This window comes from Lepisosteus oculatus, chromosome 10 (assembly GCF_040954835.1).
Source record: "Lepisosteus oculatus isolate fLepOcu1 chromosome 10, fLepOcu1.hap2, whole genome shotgun sequence".
In the NCBI taxonomy this organism is placed as follows: Eukaryota; Metazoa; Chordata; class Actinopteri; order Semionotiformes; family Lepisosteidae; genus Lepisosteus; species Lepisosteus oculatus.
The window spans coordinates 30,627,036-30,651,762 of record NC_090705.1 but is presented as its reverse complement, the minus strand read 5'-3'; the positions used below and the strand labels follow the sequence as shown (position 1 = coordinate 30,651,762).

At 37.5% G+C, this 24,727-nt stretch overlaps 1 protein-coding gene across 2 annotated transcripts in view; it reads right to left on the bottom strand.

Annotated features, from left to right (window-relative positions):
* ube2e2 (ubiquitin-conjugating enzyme E2E 2) overlaps positions 1-15,573 on the bottom strand; it is a 139,669-nt gene extending 124,096 nt beyond the window's left edge. The window contains exons 1-3 of one of the 2 annotated variants that reach the window (XM_015357410.2): positions 15,399-15,573; positions 13,022-13,204; positions 10,055-10,105 (exon numbers count right to left, since the gene is read on the bottom strand). In XM_015357410.2, coding sequence (XP_015212896.1) covers positions 10,055-10,105; positions 13,022-13,197 — 227 coding nt within the window. In that variant the 5' untranslated portion in view covers positions 13,198-13,204; positions 15,399-15,573. The remainder of the gene's footprint in view (positions 1-10,054; positions 10,106-13,021; positions 13,205-15,398) is intronic. The other variant, XM_006635765.3, reaches the window with a different exon arrangement.
* Positions 15,574-24,727: the final 9,154 nt, after the last annotated feature.

Below are 24,727 nucleotides of genomic sequence, written 5' to 3'. Positions count from 1 at the left end.
TTCTTGTCCACACAGGCAGCAAGCAACACATGGTCTGTCACTTGTCAAGAAGTTAATCTTTAAAACAAAAATTATGGAGAACAATAGGTGCTTTAACTTGGAAGAAAAAATAATTTTCTTTCTTTGGTTAACAGAATTTTACCTACACGTAGCACTTTTAATTCAATACATACGTTTGTCTACCTCTTTATCCAGGACATGGTTGCAGGGGATCTGATGCCTATCCCAGCAAGCAACGAGTGCAAAGCAGGATAGAGACCATCACAGGGCACACAGACAAAGACACATCATACTCTAGCACCTGCGCCAATTAATCTACCCAGAGCAAACCCACGCAAACATGGGGAGAACATACAAACACCACATGCATAGCACTCCTGGACCCCACCACTGCCAAGCAGCAATGCTAATCACTGTGCTGCCCACTTTTAATACATATTCTTTTTTTTATTCACTAAACGTAATGGGAAAAACATAAAAGCATGAATACATGAATACATTCTGACACACTGTTTCCTAAAGTGATACAAAAAAGTATTCACAGCTCAAAACTATGAACAAAAAACTAAATTTCAAGTGAATTTTTAATGGAAATTCCAAATTGTACTTTGCACCTCATCCTGAGCTCTATTTTACTAAAAAATGCATGGATGTTAAAAAGGAAAAAAATGAATTACATATCTGGAATCCTTTTTTGTAACGTTAATATCCAAAAAATGTGTTCCTTTTGCACTGCTTCAAATAACTGTATTTGGCCATGTATGAGATCAGGTACTGTAAGCATGAATGGTCAGTTTATTTAAATTTAGGGTGAGAGCTTAACAGATGAACTTTTATCCAACAGATCTAAATAAACATTTACATCCTTACAGTAATAATTCATGCATTTATGTAGTGCTTCCATTCCTTAAGCTCTCTTAATGTAAAAAACAGGCAACATTAACAGTAACATTAACAGTAATATACTGAGCATTAAAAGAAATGCATTACTCTATGCATGTCTGTTTTTCAGAAAAAAAGGGATATTGGCTAAGTTTTTTTGGTTCAGTTTTGATTAAATGATCATTCATCATTCATGACTGACTTTGATACACTTGAATAATGAGCATAATCACAGATTTACCTCATTAATAAGAAAGTCAATCGGGCACAGGTGATTAGGCAATTTACCCAGCTGAGTATGTAGCCTGGTGAAAATCAAGGAATAAAAACAGAAAGTAATTAATATGCTCTGCCTATCAAAAGAACAATGCCTTTGTGCCACTGATACGATGGAGCAACACCTCAGGTGGACTCTCCAGCAATGGCGCCAAGCCTCTTTAGAAATGATTTGTGTGCATTCCCCAGCGAGTGTGCCGTCAACATGCAGAATGATATGCTAATTGTTTTGTACAACAGACCACTTGATGAGGAGGTCCAAGTGTGAAGGTCTTGGCAGGAGTGCCTAGTTCAGTGGTTTCCAAACCTGGTCTCAGGGGAGCCTGGCCTCTTCTGGTTTTTGTTTCAGCCAAGTTTTTAATAACATGGTAACTGATTTCAGTCTTCTGTTTGAGGCATGTTTTAAATTTTGCTTTCAGCTCTTAAAACATTTACTGGAATTTGTAACTTTTATCAGCTCAGTGCACATTTCTGACTGTCAGAACTGTCCTTAATCAGCTGTTTGCTAAAATGCAATCTACTGGACCTCAGCAGAAGAGAAAGGCACCCGCAACTTTATACACAATCATTCTTACCTGTGTCTGCCCATCATTCTCTGTCAGTTAAGAATTGTTGAGATGGAAATAAGGTAGCAAAGTCTTAATTACTGCCAGCAGCAACGCACAACTGGCAGCCCACTGAAGTTAAGCAGGTGTGAGCCTGGTCAGTACCTGGATGGGAGACCTGGGAAAAACTAAGGTTGCTGCTGGAAGAGGTGTTAGTGGGGCCAGCAGGGGGCGCTCACCCTGTGGTCTATGTGAGTCCTAATGCCCCAGTATAATGACGGGGACACTATAGTGTAAAAAGGCGCCATCCTTCGGATGAGACGTAAAACCAAGGTCCTGACTCTCTGTAGTCATTAAAAATCCAAGGGCGTTTCTTGAAAAGAGTAGGGGTGTAACCTGCGTCCTGGCCAAATTTCAATAATGGCCTCCTAAAAATTCCCATCTATGAATTGGCTTCATTACTCTCTTCCCCACTAATAGCTGGTGTGTGGTGAGTGTTCTGGTGCACTATGGCTGCGTCACATCACCCAGGTGGAGCTGCACATTGATGGTGGTGGTGGAAGGGAGTCCCCATTACCTGTAAAGTGCTTTGAGTGGAGTGTCCAGAAAAGCGCTATATAAGTGTAAGCAATTATTATTATTAATAATAAGCTAAGAAGGGACTACCGTACACAAAGTTCTGTATGCTGCAGCTGAAGTTACCTATTTCTCTATGAGAGGAATGGGACTCTGTGCAAAGTTGCGGATTACGGATGTACAGACACAGTAAACCCTATACTGATCAAAGCTGTTAATGACAAATGTTGTCAGCATAAGGAATTATAATGAATTATTATTCAGTGACTGACTAGTGTCAATATATAAGGGGTTGGACATGTTTACTGTAGATTTATTATCAATTAAAGAAGGTTTATTAAGAACTTAGACTGAATAAATATAAAAAGTGATCTGCACTTATTCCGTACCTATGGGTATACTTTTATTTCGGTGAGTCTTCTAGAGAAAGTGCATCATTTTTGTCTTCAATGCAGTGCTTCATACAAGAACATTTAGTTTTCCCTTTAGGCATCTTTTTTTTTGTGTAAATCTACAGACCAGTACCAAACATTTAGTTAATTTTAGTTATTTATCTAACTGCTCATACCCCTGCTACATAAACTCTGCCTGGAAAATTAAACCAGCTATGTTCAGTTTTCGCAGCTTTGCCTGACAGGGGTGTTTTGTTGTTTTATGTACATAATTGACTATTTTAGAACATGTGGTGTTAAGACCTGATATTTGAATATTTGTCATACTCCCCCCAGTGAAGAACCATAAAAATTACATAAATTGTGTATGCTCCAGGGCTGGAACGACTTATACTGAATAAATCACTTTGCTACGAAAAGCAAGCTATACAGTACATAAAATATCACATCATTGCAATTTACTATTGCAAGGCAGTATGATTCATTTCTTACAGTCATATTATATGATTCATTTGGTTAAAAACGAGGCAGTTCTGCGGTGTCTAGAAACAGAAGCTATCTGAATAATAAATTGAAACTGCATCTGACCTGCTGTACATAAAAGTCAAAGACAGAGGCTGATACTCTTAAAGTAAAGTATGTACTATAGGGACTCCAGGTTTTAGATACGGTAACTGCCAGGAGGCCATGAGGAATTTCACTTGAAAGGTTTGATAAGAAGACCCTAAAAGGCAGCTCCATCATATAGGCTGCAACAAACTTTCCGAATGGTTGTGCATTTTGTATTAAGTTTTTAGTCAGATAGGTATGCATTCCATTACTATTATCACAGGGGCACTCACTCTGCGGTCCATGTTGGTCCTAATGCCCCAGTATAGTAACAGGGACACTATACTATAAACAGGCACCATCCTTCAGATGAGACATGAAACCGAGGTCCTGACTCTGTGGTCATTAAAAATCCCAGGGTGTTTCACGAAAACAGTAGGGGTGTAACTCCGGCGTCCTAGCCAAATTTCCCATTGGCCCTTACCAATCATGGCCTCCTAATAATCCCCATCTATGAATTGGCTTCATTACTCTGCTCTCCTCCCCACTGATAGCTGATGTGTGGTGAGCGTTCTGGCGCACTATGGCTGCTGTCGCATCATCCAGGTGGATGCTGCACATTGGTGGTGGTGGAGGGGAGTCCCCATTACCTCTAAAGCGCTTTGAGTGGAGTGTCCAGAAAAGCGCTATATAAGTGTAAGCAATTATTATTATTATTTTCACAGCCCTACAACAAAATATAATAGAACTGTGCAAAATATCTTGCCATCTCTTGTACAGCTTTGAATTAAAATTGTTTCTTGTGTACAAGTAGGGACAGTCATATTCATTATAAACCCATGTATCCATAACAAACAGTCCTACAAGTCTGAGCCGTATGTTACAATGCTGAATTTCATTATAGAGTTGTATATGAATATATTTGGAATACTGACAGAAAACAGTGTAGAATACAGGCCGGAGTGAATTCTAGCTGTAAAACGATCTAACAAAATCCAGCTTAAGCTTATCACGGCTGGATATCAGTATGTCTAATATATCCCTCAGTACAGTTACAAAAAAATCAGCACATCACTTTTTGAAATGATGAAACAACAGAGACAGACGCTTTGTTTTCATTTAGAAATTCTGAAATGCAGAGAGGGACCTGTCTGCATGGAAATGTTATACAACATGGTTTAGTATCAGTTTTTGATGACAAAGCATCCATCTGTTATCAGGAAGTTGATTATTCTTAGAAACCTGGAAGGCACAACCACATGCTGGATGGGTGACCAGCTCAACACAGGGCACGCACAACAAAGTGACAATTTAAACACACCAATGAACCTAGCCAGCCTGTGTTTGGACGGTGTTAGGAAACTGGACCTGTTTGGACTGTGCCAGAGAAAAGCCAGGTGACCCCGGGGAGAGCATGCAAACTCCACACACAAGGTTATTACACAGCCTGGAATTCAGAAGCTCAGGACCCCATAAGCTGCATGTGGGCAGCACAAATCTCCGTGTGTCCACGCTGTCCAAAGACAAAGCGATTTCTTCATAATGCTTTACTGCAAAGTAAAATCAAGTTTCACTACTGATTAAATTGAGCTTACAGATTACTACAGTGACACTTTACAATCTCCTCATGGCAAACCTGAAACATTGTGCCTTTTCACTTCAAGTGCCAGATTTTATGGCTAAAGCATTGTTAATACTGGCTAACCACAAAACCCATTTAAAACTGGATGCATGCCAGTTCTCATTATTTAAGCCTTTATTATTTGCTCACTATCATTTCAAAAAGATAATGCTTATCTTACATTTACAGAAGCAATTATGTCCCTAACGTAATGCTTAACTGAAGCAAAGTCTTTCATTTTATTAAAAAAAAAGATATCTTCTTTTAGAGCACTAAACAAAAATTCAATTTCAAAGACCCACAGTGTAACAGAAAAAGAAAGTCCAGAGAATGTTATTTAAAAGGTACTATGAAAAAATACAATAAAAGGAGTTACGCATGTATGTACTGTAGAAGTACCCTGCAATATAGATTAACTTCTCCACAGAAATAATTCCACTCCCTGACTATCAATTTCTTCAAAGAGGGAATGGAAGGTTGGAAAACTTTTTTCCTTGCTTGGGCAAAAGATCATCATTCAGCCATTACCAAAAGAGTAGTTTATTCCTGGTGGGAACCAGAAACCCCTCTGGGAATCACAAGATATGACAGTCTATCACCAAGTCAGACCAAAAAATCGATAAACATTATTTTCTTCTCCAATGTACATAGATGTCACCGCTTCCTGACTTATTTTTAACGTCTTGTGTCATTTTAAATACGCAAAATACTGTATTACACACAAGCTATTTTAATTTGCATTTCTAATAATACCAATTTGTCATCAAAGACGTAAAATATTTAGCTGGTGGGAACGTGAAACAAGACAAGGATTACCAAAACAAAAAGACAAATACCACACTCTTTACAAACAATGAAATGTAAAAAACATTATCATTAACGAACAATGAAGGCAACACAGAGTTTAGGTTAATGAAATGGACTTTTTAGCTTGAATAAAATGATGTATTAAAATGAAAGGAATAAAGGACTGCGGTGCTATACTGTAGTGCTCCCCCACAACTAGCTGTTTGTTGTTGTTGTTGTTGTTGTTGCCTTTTCACTTCTTGAAAACGTCTTTCCAGTTATATAATAACAAAACCGATTAACACAACACTGAGGTGTAGAAGGTATTCGCAGTGAACATTTTTATGTTTGCCGCCAATGAGAGATCAACTGCTGTGCAGCTTTGCAATACAAAGATAGGTGGTCGTGACCAACTTTCTCTGAGATTCCTCATTGTTTTCCCCAGCGCCACGGGAATTCTTATCATTATAGCTCCAGGGGTATTGAGAGGATATGGTAATTCAAAACAATCACTGCAAATGCCAGCTGAAGAATGAAGTAATAGAATTTATCTGCTTAAGCTGTTTACAAACGATTCCACAGCACATGGTCACCTTTCATTAATTATTTAATGTCTGATTGTCAAACAATTTCCACTCAGAGATATGTCTGCATCACATAATATGCCAATGAATGTAAAAGGCATATTAAAACATCTTTATTGAAAATAAAGTACACCTCTCAGCTAAGCATATTACCCCATGTGAAATCACAACCTTTCTTAACACTGCTTTCCAGTTAGCAGGACATAAAACACGTCAATACTATTTAAACCTTTTCCCCCACATTATTAAGAACTTTGCTTTGGTATTCTCAAGCCCCAAGGAACAAGGGTTTCACACTGTAACAAAACAAGCTAATGAGGTGTATAATGAGTGCCTTTTCTATTCTCACATATCAAATACGTTTCTTTGGATATGTATGTACCCAGCTGCAAGCCACTGTAAAATAATTTTATAAACTTAGTTACATAAACAGATTGAAACAATATTATACTAGGCGTTTTCTTACACACTACTGTAGGATTTTTACATGCATAAAACCGCCACAAAAGAACAGCAGCAGGACTAATACCATTCCCCCCTAGCTTCCCAGACTTGGCAAAAGCATAAAAAAACACCTGACGTATTATTCATCTTCTAAAGCAATTATTTACATCCTCCATGCAACTACTGGTAATGTTTCTTATAAGCATCATGACAGGCAACTATGAAATCATCATTTATTATTTATCTGCAGCTTTCCCCAATATGCTCAGCAGTCATTACAAGTAAATTATGGAATCATAAATAGCGCTTCTAATAATAAACTGGTATTTCAGAGATGGCTCTCTGACAAACTGTTTTTGAAAAAAAGCTAATTTGTAGAGCTGATGTCATCTTCTGAAGCCCAAGAGCCAAGAGCATGCAAATCCATCTCACAGAATTTCACTCCAACATGATATATTCAGCATCACATCATTCAATGTTCTGCAACATAAGTGAACAGAATTACTTAAAACACAGAGATTCTAATTTCAGTCTAGTTTAGTTACATACTGTATGACATCTGACTGATATGCTTCTATTGCCCTTAATAGAAGGTAAGGTGAAAGCACTCTACATTTGATGTCAATGTCACTAAAGCACACAAAGAGCGCAGGAACACTAGTGATCGTGGTTACGATATTCAAGATTTATCCAAAATTTATAATTTACAGAAACTATTATTCCCTAATATGCAACAGTGTATTATTTAGGTTCTCTTTCATACATTTTTAGTTATCTTGAAGGGTCCTGAACAGAACTGTTTCAACTTTCCAGCAGAGAATTTTAACACAACCACAGTATGGTCTTCCCCAACTAGTCCATTGACATTTTTCACATCTGCTCTGCAGGGTCAGTGAATATTGGGGAAATTAGTTCTACATATCTATCAGTTCTTGCCTTTTTCTTCTGAGGCTTTTTTCAAAGACAAAGCAGATTCACAATGCAATGAGGTCTCATGTGAGACCAGACAACTAATTTAACTACTTAAGTAAGATTCAGATTCAAAACCCTTAAAAACAAATTAAACTACTTTGCCACATAGACCCTTAAGTAATAGCATTTCTCTATCTCCTATTCCATTCCTACATGACAACAGGCACCAAAAATAACATAAAATCTCAAGATTTACCCAGCAGAATCCTTTAATGATCGTACTGTTTTTCCTTAGCCAACACACAAATCATTTACTTTTTCCCTTAAATTGGCAGGAAAAATGCTATAACAACTAATTATAAGAACAGAATATAAACAGAAAATGAATTAAAAACATTTTAAATTCTATAAGCTCTTCACATTATTTTTAATTTCCAACACAAACCAAAGAAACAACTGGATGCAACAATACTTAAGTGAAGCAACACAATCACATATTTTACCGCAAAGCATGGATAACCATTTCCATATCAGAGCTCCCTTTGAACTTACCTTTTTATCATAACATGCATAGGTTGTTTACAGACCCCTGAGACACTCAAATGTTTCATTAACATGCTATGAAAAGTGAATGTTGTCCTTCATGGTTACACTGATTTTTTTTGTCTCGGATATCACACAAGGCATTGACTTGCAGCACTGAAAAATGGCTAAATGAATCCACTTACAGTAAACTTCAAGTAAGCTTTGTAGATATAGCATATGCTTTTTTTTTCTTTTTTACAGCTAATTGTGTTTTACCATTTTCAATGGTACAAGAACTAAGTGCCAAAAGGGTAGTTTATTTTTTTATTTTTATATTCTTTCCACTGATCTCCAGTCTTGCCATATTTAAACTCAAACCGTTTTTCAAGTGACTGGATGTATGCACTTTCCAAACCACCAACATAAAGCCTTGGTGAAGAGCAAATCTCTAGTCTTCTCCCTCTGTGAGAATTAAAATGTTTGAGGTTGAGAAACTATGACTTTAAAGTTGGAAAAGCGATAGTATCTCTACCATAGAACAAGTCAATGCAGGCCATCTAACGATGAGTCACAATGAAAAAGCAAAGCAGTACTTGAGCAAAGACACTTTGCATGGTCCAAGTGCTGGTCATCCATCAGACAGTACAGGCAAAAATTAACACAAAATCTAAAAAAAGAGGCAAGGGGGTCTCTACTGTTTGCTGCAAAGTAGTTGTTTAGCTTCTCCAGTTCGAAAACAGCTTCACTGAGGTTGCAGGCTGCTCAGTTGCCACCGATGTCAAAGTAGCTCCAATTAGTCATGAAAACAGAAAGGTTGTAGCATGCAAATTCTTTCACTCACTTGATAAATTATTTGTCATCTGTTACAATCAAGTTCTTGATGTCTTCTCAGTTTATATTTAGTACAGTATGTGGCTGTGTTGCCGTCATTACATGATAAATACACTTATACAACCCACAGGCTTCAGATTTAACTAAATTAACCAACCACCTCATGACATTCTATTACAGCAGTGTAATAAAATAAGTGAAACATTTGTGAGAAAAAAAGCTTCTGGAAGTTATTGCATTTAAATATGAGCATTAATAATGTCACAGACAGTCAAGTCACCCTGCATTCAAATGTGCAACCCAGCACTTCTAATACTCAATTAAAAAGAAGCAACACAATTGCAATGAACTGGTGTAGATTCCTATATTCTGCACAATCTGAAATCGGCAAGATCAAAAAATGTCTCCATCATGGTACATGCTGGCTCCATGCAGGCCAACAGATATTTTTCAAAACCACACAACTAAACACAAACAAGCATTTTGTATTCTTTTTACAAACACAACTGGAAACGTGACAGATTGCGGCAGAAAGTGATTATTTTGTGATTTTTCTCAGTAAAAATAATACCTACTCAGTTTGCTTATAAAACATTGATAGGCAAAGAAAGATATACAGATTTCAAGAACACAGCATTCAGAGTGCCGCACAAAGTGCCATTCTTTCAGAAGAAATACAGAGATCACAATCTGCCACAGCACACTGCCCTACAAATGCACAGTTCACAGTTCAGCACTTTGTAGCTTTCATCCATAGCAATTTTCTTTTTTCCAAGTCAAAGTCTAGATGTTCCCATATTCATAACAATTCGTTTCTTAATTACATATAAGTGCTCGTGATCTAGGCCAGCTTTTGCCTTAGATAAATTCAGGAAATCACTGAAGCAATCTACTTTTCAAGGAATAAAATGGCAATAGAAGCCTGTGAAAAGCCACTTCTCTTTGATTCATATTATGACCTACAGCTCTTGCCTGTGGAATAATACATTAAATTAAGTCAATTTCACACAGCCAAGAGGTTCAAGCCACAGTAAATCCAAAGAGAATTCATGAATTTATGCTCTGATGTCAACATGCTTAAAATTGAACAAAAAGCAGCTGGTAAATGAAAAGATAACCGTTTGCACTCACCTGCAATTAGGAGGTGGATCTAATGTAATTTCAGCTAGTTCTTTCTGAATCCTAAAGACAAGACAAAAATGGTATTTGTTCAACAGTGAAAATCAACCTTCAAGATTAAAGATAAACCTTTACTTGTTTCTTTAAAAAATACATTACACTTAATTTAGAATTTAACTAGATCGTACAACATATCTCCTGCCTTGCTCAGCTTGTAGTTTGTCATTTTGCGGAAATAAACATTACGTGAGCGTCCTCATGCTTTATCTGACAACACAAACTAGTCCGTTTATCACAGGTCAAACACAATAGGCTTCTTCTCCCGAATTAACAAAGGTCAAACTTCAGAACCACTATCTTTTACATTACATAATTAAAGGCTGGAGGGTGAGGCAGTTCTCATTCTCAGGAAACAAAACTTGAACAACGATCTGAAGGCAAGTGTATTATCTTGCTTCGTCACCAAAAGGTCTGTAGGGCTGCGCGCAGCAGAATAATACCCATTCATATTTGCGTTTGTGAGAATAAAGTCCAATGGTATTACTAAAGAACAGGGGTTTGAGGGTTTCAGTAAAAAATGACACTTTATGTGTACACTTCATGACCATTTCTTTGCAGGCCCACTGTGTACTCTAAACGTTTCATGACGGCTCAGTATGGCGAGGGGAAGTGGTACAGGTGCCGTGTCATTTTAACTGTGGCCCCCCGTACGTTTTGGAAAATTCGGTGCGAGTGGAAGAAAAAAAACCAACAACTGCGGTTCCAAACGTGAGATGTGCAACTCTGCATCAGATATAAAAACAACGCAGTTGTCTTTACAAATTAAGGGGAGTCCCATCTAGTCTTGTCTCCCTTGTCGACCTGCTGTGAATTTGTTTTCAAGTCAGTCCAAAGTAACGCCTCCAGCACAAGCAAGGGAGTTTGTCACCAAGCAATGCAAGTGTAAGAGGAGTGCATGGGCTGCTCAGCTTCAATGAGAGGTCGGGGGCATATATTCAATAAATGTCTTGTTTTAAAGCCTTTTAAATACGTGCTACCCTACTAAGTTAATGAATTGATTTTTATTTGATATTCATAAACATTTCTAAGTCCACGAACTGAGAAGTACATTTAGTTTAAATTGTTGTCTTGCAAGGCCCTAGCCTAGAGCAATTTGATCTGTGCTGAGAGACTACAGAAATCACTTCTTGAGAATACTGGTATTCTGATATCTTAAGATATTCTGATATAATATCTCACTTCTTAAGAATATTGATATTCTTATTTACTTGAGAAAATGATTAGTACTAACTCTTTATTTTTTGAGGAGAGAATTAGAATATGTATTGAAACCATGTATTTACTTGAGGCCAGATAGGCAAAGAACCATTTAAAGATAGAGCAGGGTACAACTGTTGCATGAAACAAATTAAAATGATGCTATTTTAAGACGGGTCATATGGTAAGATGGACAAATAAAGTTAAAACAATCTACATGTTCAAAACTAATGGATGGAGTAAAATTACTTATTTTTGCACACCAATGATGTCAGAGACCTAACTCCAATATTGAGTGCTCTGACTAGCTACAGACCACTTTTGACACCTGTTTGTTACCAATGCGTTAACATAAGGAGGAGAATTAAGACCACCTCTAAAATTAATGCGCACAGTGTGGTACAATGTAATAAAAGGACCAGTCATCCCTGACTCAGCTGGCCTACAGGAATTCAACTGACACCCTTAACAAAATACTCATCTAGAGCACGTGGAAAAACTACAACATGCTCAAAATAGATATGTATATGTGAGTAATACAACAGATTTTGGAATATGATTACATAACTGTGAATGCTTGTTTGAAATAGAGGAAAGTTACAATGTCAAAATACTGAAAATAAAAATGTAAATATACATATAAAAATTATAGTATTTTTATCCTGAACCATTGGTTGCTGAGCTTTTACTCACATTACTTCTGAATGGCTGAGACACTCCTGTTGTCTCAGTGGTAATGGCAATCATTCGAAAATGTCATTCAATTTTTTTCCTTACATTTTAAATTATAATTCTTAGTCTTATTGTATTGTCTCTGCAAATCTGTACCAATGCTTTAAACATACTGCATATGCCGTACAAATGTCAATCTAAAAATATAAAGTTAAACCTATCCCCGAACGTATTCTTCAGCACAGTTGACAAGACATAGCTGCCAGCTGAAAAGCATGTTAATGATTACAGTGGTAATTGTTACCAGATATACCCAATATACTGAACCACTGGACAGACTGAGTTGCCTATAATTCTCTTTAGATTTAATACATATATATATTCTGTAGACACTTGATAACAAAAAATATGCTTAACAAAATATGTGAATAACTGAATTCATAGCTAAATCCACAAATATAACCAATTGTCTATTTCAGGTACTGTAACTGAAAATCAGTACGAATTAAAGACATCTTAACTACCCAATGAGAAACACACTATTTCTGTGTTACTTAATTCCCGTACGCTTAAATGTTGGGAAGGAGAAAAATTCTGACTGGAATCACATACTAAAAAGTCAAGTTAATAGCTTAACTGTAATGTGAGGCTAGAACCACTGCACTAATTTTAAGATTTGAAACTATCGAGCTATGAGGCGTCTAACAAGGAACATAAGAGTACTTCATATAAAAAGGTCACAGATACAGTGGGAACTGTAATAAAAATTGTAAATTCAGATCGCTTTCATGTTTCTGTTTACAGTGCTACTGATATTTCTTTGCACTTAATCTCTTCCTAGTGGGTATCTGCATCAGCATGCGTAGGCTGCAGAGGAACAAGTAAAGGTTTATTCCAAGCTGGAAAAAAAAGACACAAAGTCTGTGGCTATGGAGCCTTCTTCGGGTGTGGACACCTCATCTCTTTTCTTCTCAGCACGGAATAAACCTTTACTTGTTCCATAATCTCTTCTGTGTCAGGAGCAGGCCACACTGAACTGGGAAACGTTACCTTTTTGCACTTGTCGAAAGCTTCGCCGCAGTTTTGCTGGAGATTTTTGTCTCTTTCTTCTTGGGCTGTGTTTGTTCTCTTTCCTGCTCCTGATGAACACTTTCCCGCTGGTCTATATCCGAGCTTCCCCCGCTTGTACTGGGACTGTCATCGGGTCTTTGTACCTCACTGGACATCTTGGTCCTTCCAATCACAAAGCATAACCCAGACTTTGATTACCACTGCTCTTGACCAGATGTGCTTTCTGCCCATCTCACACTGTACCTGCTCCATGCAGCTATTGGAAACCTGCTTATAATGTCAGGTTTGAGCTAAACTTTCCTGCACCCAGGATATCCTTGATAGCAGCATGCATGGATATTTTTACATGTTGATAGCATCATGTAAGCTGCTGTTCCCAGAGTCTGTCACACTGAGATGCTTATCATTCTCTCTATAGTTAACATACTGTATATTTGTATGTACTGCAGACACCTGATAGCAAAATAATCACTTTACTGAATTTAACAAAATAAGTAAGCTATGGAACACTAAAAATATGGGCAAAAATGCTTGCTTTTGTTATAACTGTAGTTCATATTTCAACAATAATCACCTCTCAGAAAGATTGACATTTCCTTTTGTAAAAGGTCAAAATAGTTATGTGTACGTTTAAACAAATATATCACTTTAAAAAAAATCCTAACTATTGGATTTGATCTAATTAAAAAAACATCCACTCTCAAATCAGTACACTTTTCAATGTCAAAGTCATTTACAGCATATAAATTAATGACGATGAACAGATGTTGATTTAAAATTATTGCTCTCACCCATTACGCTAATCTCTAAATTAACAAAATTATTAGCCTTAGTTTTGTCTGGCAGGTAAGTGCCTTTAGAACTACTGGGAGCAAAGCAAGCTTAACAACGACAAACGCACAAACTTGAGATTGTTATGCTACAGAGTAAATGTAGCTGTACATCTACTCTGTTAGTGCATAGTTAGTGATAGCAAATGCGTATTCCTTAAAAACAGATATACCTGGGGATTTGAGGTTTTGATAGATTTCTTAGCATTCACACAAGACACTGTATACAAAATTCTAAAAACAACAGCACGACCCCTGTACTCGGATAAGAGATGTTTTTCGGTCATGCTTCCTAAGGTCTACAAACCCACAGCACGTTTTAGTCGAACTGAATACCACTAGTTAGAAGTGGCACTTTCATAGCTGTTAAATGTAACATTTATTTATCTCAACTGTGAACAGCAGTCCTCTTGACCAGCAATTTCGATGTTTATTTATAAAGAACACAAAGCGGAAAAAACGTTTACTGTTTTACTGGTCTGTTTGAGGTGTGCATGTGCACAACTGCTCCAAAAAGCAGCAATTAATCGACTATAAAAGCCCATTTCATTTAAAATAGTTAAGATGATGGTTTTTAACGAGTTCCGGCAAGGCATTACAAGGTGTGCGGACTGTTAATCTTTAAAAATATCTGATAGCTCATAAGCACGTGCTTGTTCTGTCAGATTCAGTATCATTTGTTTTTTTTTTAACGATCTGTTTATTTTGATTTCTACTGTTCATTTCTTTCACGTATCTGATGCCTTACAGCTACAATACATTAGGCTGCTTGTCCCTAGAATTCATTGGTAATTCACAAAAAAAAACGTTAGAATCAATCTTATTATATCAAGTAATCTGAATTGCTGATCTTACAAAGCTCTTTGAATCGATGTAAACAAGCGTGAAAACTGCTATCTCAAATCTTGTTGAATAATGAACTTATATCTGTCAAGGGCAATATTTCCAAGTGCAGTTTATTTTTAAGGATATACGCATAAAGTTAAACAAATACCTAGAGTTTTTAGAGTGTCTAACCCTTTCGGCGTCTAGATGTGTTTACATTAAAAGAATCAAGAAAACTCAAAGCATTGTGTACCTTTGTTGTGTAAATAAATGCCCGCTTCCCATACAGACCTGTCAAAATGCCGCAGATGAACGTTAAACTGCACAAAATGCAAGCTCCGAATTGTGCGCACTACTCAAAACGATGCCTTTTAAAAAGGCCTTACAGTTACATCCGAGAGTAAAACGCACTGGAGTCTGTTTGCTTCAAATCCTTTAAAGATAGAGCTCGTCTTTCTGGCTGCAGGAACTCTAAAATTAAACAGCACCGTCTGCAAGTGAACACTATAGGAGCTGCTTGAAAATGTGTGAAATCATAAGGTTTCTTCACTGACCACAGCGAGAGCTGCTTCAGCACAAAGACACTAGCTAAGCACATCCCCCCCACAATAAAAAAAAAAAAACTGTCACTTTCACGGGACATTTCCTCACTTTTTAGGCAGTTTCAGAGCGGAGTCACAAAGTAAAACTGATGCATTTACCTGTCAGCAGCGGGGTGAGTGGCTGTCGGTGTTAGAAATCACTGTTGTTAACCCCGACGTTAAGTGTCTCCCGAGCAGCTCGCTCTCGCTGCCTTTCTATCTCTGTCTTTCGTTACTAGAACGTATACACAGACAGAACGCAGCCGACAGAAACTGAAGCAGCCGGACCGCCTCCGCGCGCGTTCCCGAGCACTGTTTATGGGGGGGCGCTGCGCGTTCTGGCGCAGCTGGTGCCGGGGGAGGGGAGAGAATGGAGCAGGAAATGTCAATGCGAAATGGGATAAAGTTGTGCGGGGAGGCGCGCTCATGTGGCCTGACTTCTGCGCTGGGGAAGGGAGGTGTGAAGCGGCGTTAAATTCTTTGAGACCGATAGAGATTTTGTTCGCGAAGACTTCTCGAGGTCAGGATCACAGGCGACCTCTGAGAGGAGAGGCAGACAGATAGTAACACTTTTTTTTTCTTCTTAAGAAGGCCAAGAAATAGAGAGGTTCTTCTTTCTCGATTATTATTATTATTATTATTATTATTATTATTATTATTATTATTATTTCGTGTTTCCCATGCTGGATCGCAGAATCACTTCAAAAAGATGTGCATTTGCCAAAAAACACAAAAGATGAACCCCCTGGTGTAGCAACGGTGATAGCTGTATATCTCTGGCGTATTTCTTCCTTTGAAATGAAAAAAAGACGTAAAAGAAAACAAACCAGACCATGTTTTACAAACTAGAAAGTTTCATTTGGAATTTTTATGTTTTATAATTTATTTACCTCGTTTGCTCTAAATGGATTTACACACATTCTGAGTTTTTTTTTCTAATTAAAAGATAAAATGGAAACAAGAAATTTACCCGTCATGTGTTTTAATTAAAAAGCCTTTCAAATTGCAATTGTACTGGTGCCTAAATCACGTTAGTTACAGCAGTTAACGATTTATCAGCTTACTTTATTTAGCTCACTTGAAGATGGGGTTTTCCATAGCAATGACTAAATCTGATTAATTTCAGATCTGTCACAACAGAAACATTGTGGTTTTACACAGTATAAGTTCCCTTAATACAAATTCAAATGTAGCAATACACACTGTTAGCAGAATTCTGATCAATTTAAATTCACATTACTCATGTAAACAACTCCCCTTGTGAGTGGCAACCTTACCGTCAGACAAAAGAAAAAACAAGGAATTCATTTATTTAAATGTTGTTGTTTCCACAAATCTGTAAAAACATCTAGTTTTGATATATTAATGTAGCCTAAAAGATCGAAAAATTAAATATAAAATATAATTTTAATTGCCATGCTACTGTATAAATATATACATATTTTGTAGTATTACTGTACATATCTAGTAAGGCAAAATTAAATGTCCTTAAGTGGTGAGTCTTGAGCGCAAGTGCAAAATTGCCTGAGTTCTAAATTACTCTTTTGCACAAATAATTGCAGCATAGAATATTTTTCAGTATTTCCTTCAGGTTGTATGCAGTTGATTTAAAAATGAGACCACATTATTATAAGTGCTTCATTTATAAATGTATCCCTTACCAGATAGAGGCTTGGAAAGTTTGTTAAAATTGTCTGATTTATCAACTACTGTACGTAGCTCAGGTGGAACATCTAGCTGAAAATCTCCTTGCTTTCACAGACTGAAGTTTGTGACCCCTGCTTTTGAAAGCAGATAGCCATGTGCTTTGTTCTTCAGTTCTTGACTCAGAGCAGTTCAATAGCTATAGCTTCTTTATTTTAGCTGCTGCCTTGCAGGCTATAGGTTGGCTGGCAGCCTGTAAACCAAACATCACACATTGAGAGATGAGTGTGAAGAAAGCATAGCTGATGTGGTAATATCGTTAGTGACTCACTTTGTGTTATTGTGTACAGCCATTTACAAAATGAATGAAACCATTTCAGTTTTAAAGACTGCCAAGTGCTTTCCTAGTGATATAAATTCATTGTTTCTGAGAGGGTACTGCTGTGTTATTCTAAGCTGATGGAAGTGGTTTTGTAAAAGTTAAGTTGTCAGTTTTGCGAAGGGAGTGCTTGGTAGCTGGTGTTGAAAGCTGTTATATCCGTCTGACATTTAATGCTCCAAGCTTATGTCAAAGAGATTTGTAAACCAAATAAGAAATTCCAATATTTAAACTGTGAGGCCATTTTAAAATTACTTGCTTGAATTGTTTTCCAAAGAATCCCTCAAAATCAGAGTAAAGAAATACCAAGCACATACAGCTAGTCAGATTATGATGGGCTATCATATGAGTTTGTGGGGTTTCACATACTGTATAAAAAGGAAGTATTGCACCAGTCATGCTGGTAACTCTTTTTGAATAAGAAATGGAATAAAAAAAACTATTGATTGATGTAACGTATCCAAAGAGTTTGCAAAAGTGGCATATTGTTGTTCGTTATAAATTGAAGTTTAACTGCACTTCATCTTTTGAAGACAAGCGATACTTTTTAATGTCTATTTACATATTTATAAAGCATTTTATAAATACTTTGATAGGAAACATCAGTGACAGTTCAGCTGTGCACACTGATTGTGTTTTAATAATTATCTTTTTATAATTGCTTCAAATTCCTCTGCTTGACTCGTCCCTCTCTCTTTAAAATGTATTTTTTTACATGAACTATGCTTAATGTACCTGCTAAAATAATGATATTCATGCCTTTCACTCTTCTTTTTGAAAATACTGTTTTCTTTTTTTTGTTAATAGATATAGTCTGGAAAACTAACTTCCTGAACTAGTCCACTGTCTATTCTGGTTGTACACTGGCTAATAAATAAGTATCAACAACTGTAAGTTTCCTATTTACTGAAAGAAAATGTAGGATAAATCAATATGAAGTTCATCTTGACTAATGCTGTGGTGGAAGTATGTGCTTCTTTTAAAAGATTATTTCATCTTTAAATGTGTTTCAAATCTAAAATATTTCAATATCTTAAACCAGCTGTTGCCAATGAGTTTTTCTTCAGTATACAAGTTGCAGAACAATACGTGTGGCTGTTGTTATAAACAGAGCGAACGGTAACCCACTGATACTGACATTATTCTGAAGCAAATGCCATGTGCATTTTATGCAGTGGGAAAAACGCTGTGAAAAATTACAGCCAAACTTTCTGTTTCTGCCAAGACATTGAACTGAGAATTGAAAATGGTTGCTGTCATAAAATATCCACACTGATCCACTGGAATATCAATACGTTTCTGAAGACTTTACTGCACAGTACAAACTAGTGCCACTCTGCAGATCCTGGCAGTGGCCTACATAGGAATACAGGCAAGTGTTAAAAACTAAATCTGTGCATAACTAATTGGTTTAGTCAAAATTCCAAGACAGTTTTTTGTATGGCAGCAAAATACCTTACAAGTGACAAGCAACAGTAATAGATTTTCTTCAGAGTTAGTTCTACATTTTTTATAAGATTATTGTAACATATTGAATGCTTTACTTATATTTCCATTTAATCCCAGTGACACTGATAAAAAGGATCTAAAGAATACATTTTTTCTGATTTCCTATTTTTTCCCAATTACAGTCTTCACACACAATTTAAACAGGGAAAACTGAATAACATGCATTTTCTGGGTTTTGTTCTGTTCACTGCATGTTTTAAAAATGAAAAAAATCAATTTCAGCAGCGTGTTCTGTTATGTGGGATAGCTTTGTAGAATATAACTGAATTGCACAGATAAGTTTATAAATGGAGTTCACTACTGTGAGCCCACTGTAGAATTAGAATGAATTCTAATCTAAATCGGCCTTGACTCAGATTACCTAGACTGTTCGCTAAAAAACCCCTTATAGCAATCAGATCAGCATAACAATCATCCAAGTCAGTCAAGGCTAGAAACTAACCCACAACATAGAAGCTTGAATGGCGGTGATTTTAGCTTGTGCATTTGTATATTGCTTTGGCTTATTTGTGTTTTTTCACACTTTGGAGTTAAAGCCGCATTTATGTATGTCTTTTTGTAATATAGATGATATAATGTTCTACAATAGCACATCTCCTAGCATTCTGCCTGGTCATCTCTGTAGTACCGTTTCAGTAGTTTGCACCACTGTGACTAATGGTAAAGGGATTTGATGCATATCCTAATGTGCTGTATATATTGTCCCCTGTTTTCAGCTCCAAGACATGAAAAGCTGGCAGCTTAAACACCTCACATACAGTATATGCAGCTGGAACATGATTTAAACAACATGTTGCTCTGTAGTCGGTTTACTTAATCATATAATACTCAAGTCCCCAGTTAACGTTTTTATTTTTCTCTTTCTCTGGGACTATAAATTGTTTTTAGTGCTTGAAGCATCTCTGCCAAGACAAAGGGGTTATCCAAACCACTTTACTTTCAATGATATGTCGTACAGCTGACAGTATAGTAATATGTACTGTACAATACCTTGTATAGTGGAGCATCAGTTAAGGTGATGCCTATGCTATGTCTGGCAGGAAGGAAATTTGCTTTTAGCTGGGATTAGTAAAAACAAGGATCAGTAATAATAATAATAATAATAATAATAAAAATAATAATTGCTTACACTTATATAGCGCTTTTCTGGACACTCCACTCAAAGCGCTTTACAGGTAATGGGGACTCCCCTCCACCACCACCAATGTGCATCCCCACCTGGATGATGCGACGGCAGCCATAGTGCGCCAGAACACTCACCACACATCAGCGATCAGTGGGGAGGAGAGCAGAGTAATGAAGCCAATTTATAGAGGGGGATTGTTAGGAGGCCATGATTGATAAAGGCCGATGGGAAATTTGGCCAGGACGCCGGGGTACACCCCTACTCTTTTTGAGAAACACCCTGGGATTTTTAATGACCACAGAGAGTCAGGACCTCGGTTTTTACATCTCATCCGAAGGAAGGCGCCTGTTTACAGTATAGTGTCCCCGTAACTACACTGGGGCATTAGGACCCACATGGACCGCAGGGTGAGCACCCCCTGCTCGCCCCACTAACACCTCTTCCAGCAGCAACCTCCCATCCAGGTACTGACCAGGCTCACACCTGCTTAGCTTCAGTAAACACCTTCCTTAAGAACCAGAGCCCTGCAGGTCTTGAAGGCACCTTTCAATTAGAACCTGATTTAGACCTGCAAAACACAAAAGATTGGACTTGTTGTCCCTTTGATTAGATCAATTAAGCGATTAAGTGATTTCTGTCTGAGGAATGACAAAAAGAAACAAATACAGCACAGAAGAACTGGAGTTGCCTACGCTTCTCCCCCTTGTAAACAGATCTGACCCTTCTTTGAAGTGTTAATAAACTTGCTTTTGGCACTGCCAGATGGGGATCTAAGCAAGTGAATAACTAACTTGAATTCCTTTTTTGACGGGCGGAAGGTTTGTGCTAATTAGGAAGAAGGCTAACAGAAAAGAATATGAGTAGCTAGAAAAAGTAAAATGCTCAAAGAAGTGAAACGATAAAAGCTGGTGAAGAGCCTTGCCCTGCCATCTGCCCAGGTATCTGCAGCATGGCCTCGATTTTATATTGTAACAGACACTCTTATTTCGTTGTCAGAGGAGGGGACGACAGGCTGGCGGTGACTTTACTCCAGCCTGTTTTATTCCCCATTTCATTACTGTGTGGCCTGATCAGCACGGAGGCAAATAGAGAAAGTACAGGGTGCACACAGAGGAGGAATTCAGAGGAGTTTATTTTTAGCTGATTACTAGATGTTTGTGATTACTGTTGTTTGGTTTAGTTGACAGATGCTGTTTAAATAATTGTTTGATAATAAAGCCGATGTGGTTGTTATTTATTATTATGAAAAAGCAAGTTATTCATATTAAGGCCACTGCATGAACTATCATTTTTTAACCATACATACAATATACTGTAGTACATTATGCAACTGTATAAGGGCGGACTTGGTTATATTGGCTATTCATGACTGTTCTCTGCACCGAACCCTCACAAAATGACGAGACCCATACAGTATTGCATTATGTAAGCATTTTTGGGTTTAATGAAGCTGAATTGTGGATTTGACAGATAAGAAGGGAGACTTAACCAAAATTGAAAAAAAGCTTTTTAAGAGAATAAATAAATGCTGCCTTTGTAACCCAAAAGTTATCCATTTTAACCAAAAGGCCCTGCCGCCTGCCCAAGTACCCACTACACAGCATTCTCAGCATGGTCTTGTTTTTGTATTGTAATAAACACTCTCAGTTCGCTGTCGGCATGTTGAAGGACAGGCCTGTTAAAGGACACTTGCACTGGTAAGAGTCACAGTAACTTGGAGCTGATCCTGATAACATTAGGTGGAAGGTGGGACTGAGGGCTCATGACTTCTCTAGCCCTGGACAGGATGCTAATCCATATCCACATCAGGGCCATTAAGAAAAGGCAAATTTAGAATAAGCAATCAAATGTGGAAGATGGGAGAAAACTGGAACTCCTAGAGAAAACCCACGTGAATATGGAAAGAATATGCACACTTTGCATACTGTAGATGGTGCCGCAGTCCAGAAGCAGGCTTTTCTGATGTTGTATTCTCTGTGATCTGATTTCAGACTACAAGCAATTCTACTCTTTGCTACTCTGTTAGCATGGTTAACGGATGCTGAGGGTAAGGCTACATATGCCATTCCTTCATTGGGCTGACCGGATCAACTGGGAATATTGTTTTTCAGTTACAGATCATGTGGCTTTGGGATCAGGTTTAATTAATATGGTTAAAAGTGGAGATATTCCATTCCTTCAGCATTGGTGCTAACATGCAATATATGTCATAGTTTACCCATCCATCTATTTTCTAACCTCTTTTTCCAATTTAGGTTTGCAGGGTAGCCAGGGCCCCAGCAATGCTAACTACTCCACTGTGCCACCCTTCTTCCAAGTTCATTTCTTCTAATATTTCTTCAAACCACAAATACTAAAATGTCAGTAATACAGTAATACTGTACAATACTGGCAGTATTGAAAATTGGACCTGACCAGCCTGTGACGTGACTGCTGTGGGGTATCCCAAATCTCTCCCTGTGCAGCTGCAATCCATTTGGCAAAAGGTGACTAGTCACCAAAAAATGTTTGGCTCAAGAGCGCTGTCAACATATTTGCTGAATTGAGGTTGCCCTCAATTTGTAAGAATGACAGCGTTGTTAATTAAAGGAGTTTCCTTCCCACGTCATTACACTGTCACAACCCCCCTTTAACAATCCAAATGTCAAAATCCAAATTTTCTTAGGCCCAAAGTAGGAGCTATCATCACTCCACTGTCAACATTTTACCCTTGAATGCCCACTGAGCTTGTAGACATTTTTTTTGCAGATGGTGCAGATGGTGAGCTACTGTACAGTCACTCTGATGATGTGTGGGCTATTTCATTCTGAAATTTCTGTTGTAGCTGCTTCTGTCTGAAAACGATAGTACACATGTATCAGATGGATGACAGCTCTGGGCCAGTGTGATGTTCCTCTGTGTTTCAGGATGGGGCCCGTCCCTCACAGCAGTGGTTTTCTGGCTTCTCTGGATTAGACTGCTGATTACTGAAGCAGAACGTCTCGTTCTCCAGGCAACTTTTCTTCTATATAAAAGCAAAAATAGCACACTGCTAAGTCAACAGTGTATATAGCAAAGCCTGAATTACTCAATATATCTCCTCCTCACAAAATCCCAAAGGGGGCAAAGAGAACAACAAAACAAGAAAGGTCATTGCTTTAGCCCATAATGAAAAAATATTTCAAATGTCTGCTTTAGAAATGAATAAATCAGGTACAATACTATATGGAGAAGTTATAAGAAGAATGTATCTGTCTTCTTAAAATATATATTAAGCTGAATTAATAATATTGTGGTGTTTTTAAAAGGGTTTTCTTTTCGTTTGTGTCATTTTAATACAAAACAATGCACACGGAAGGTTACAAACATGATGAGGTCATCTGGCCAGTCTTCTCCGATAGCTGTTTATTGAAAATCTCCATGAAGTCAACTTTAACATCAGTTCTGAGTAGTTTATTTCTGACATCTACTGCTGTTTGTATAAAGTAGCGTGTCTATTTTCTGTCCCAAAAATGATCCTAGGTCCTCCTATCATTGCTGAGCTTGAGGTAGTTCTCAGTGTCTGTATTGTTCATAGTCTGCGCTGTTCAAACCTAAAGATATTAGCTAGTCTGCGTCTGACTTTGCTTCAAGCCTAGGAATTGTTGTTCCTTTGTCTTCTTTGAGAACTTTGCAGGGCAGCAAGTATCCGTGCAGCTGAAGTTCACAGCTACAGGTCAAGGGTCAAAATATCAAGACAGGCGACGAGGTGAAACTGCTGTTCAATCAGGGGAAGATTTTTGCCTAAAACAGCCAAATACAGGTAGTTGTAGCTTAGCATGATGTACATTACATTCAGTTAGATTATTTTTAATAAAAGGCACTGTATATTTTTTTAAATCTAAAGTTCGCCATAGATCTTAGGGGGCATTTCATTTGGGAAACAAAACTAAATTCACAAGTTTAAAAGCCAGTCATATACTACCCTGAGCAAGCTACAGAGGTGAAGTCAGCCTCTCTAAAATCTAGACAGTGTACGACTCAGCCGTGGCCTGGTCTTTTAGAGTGGCAGAGCTATGTGCTGTCTAGGGAGTGGTGCTGTGCAAGGGCAGGGAGTTGCACTGTTTTAATTCATGATTATTTTGTCAACATTTTAGTTTACAAGAGCTCCAGAAACTGTTATTTGTTCTGACATGTTTCCAAATACATTTCATTGTGATTTGTTGCCCACCACTGCACTTTTATCTGAAATCTGTCAGCTCCTTCACGTTTCTTATGTCACATGAATCAATGAATCTAATAAATAGTAACCGACATGACTCACATTAGTAGTTATTGTCATTTGGAAGCCAAGTGTTGACCTGCTTAACTTGTCACAGCCTGCTGCCAGTTTTCCTCCACAAAGAAAAAACAATGTATTTGTTTTTCAAAGGATCAACATCAGCAAACCATTTGTTATTACTACACATCTTCAAATAATTTTACATTTCCATTAAGGTGGTTTAAAATGGTTGTTTATATATAAGTATAAAGCTACAAATCACCAATAAATGACACCCTTTCAAATCTGTGTGAAGTGTCACTCAAAACAATACTTACTGAAGGTTACCAATTATAGAGAATAGAAGCTTTCTTATCAAGTGGAAAAACAAACTGACATAGCAACTTATACCTACAGTGTATAGAGCAGCATGTTTGTTTTTGTTTAACAGTGGCTGCACAGACAATCATTTTTCAGCACAAAATAGCCAAGCAATGTAACTGCAATACCATAATTTAAAACTGATTTGTAGAATAAATATCTTAAACTACACACAGTAATGGATAGCTTTA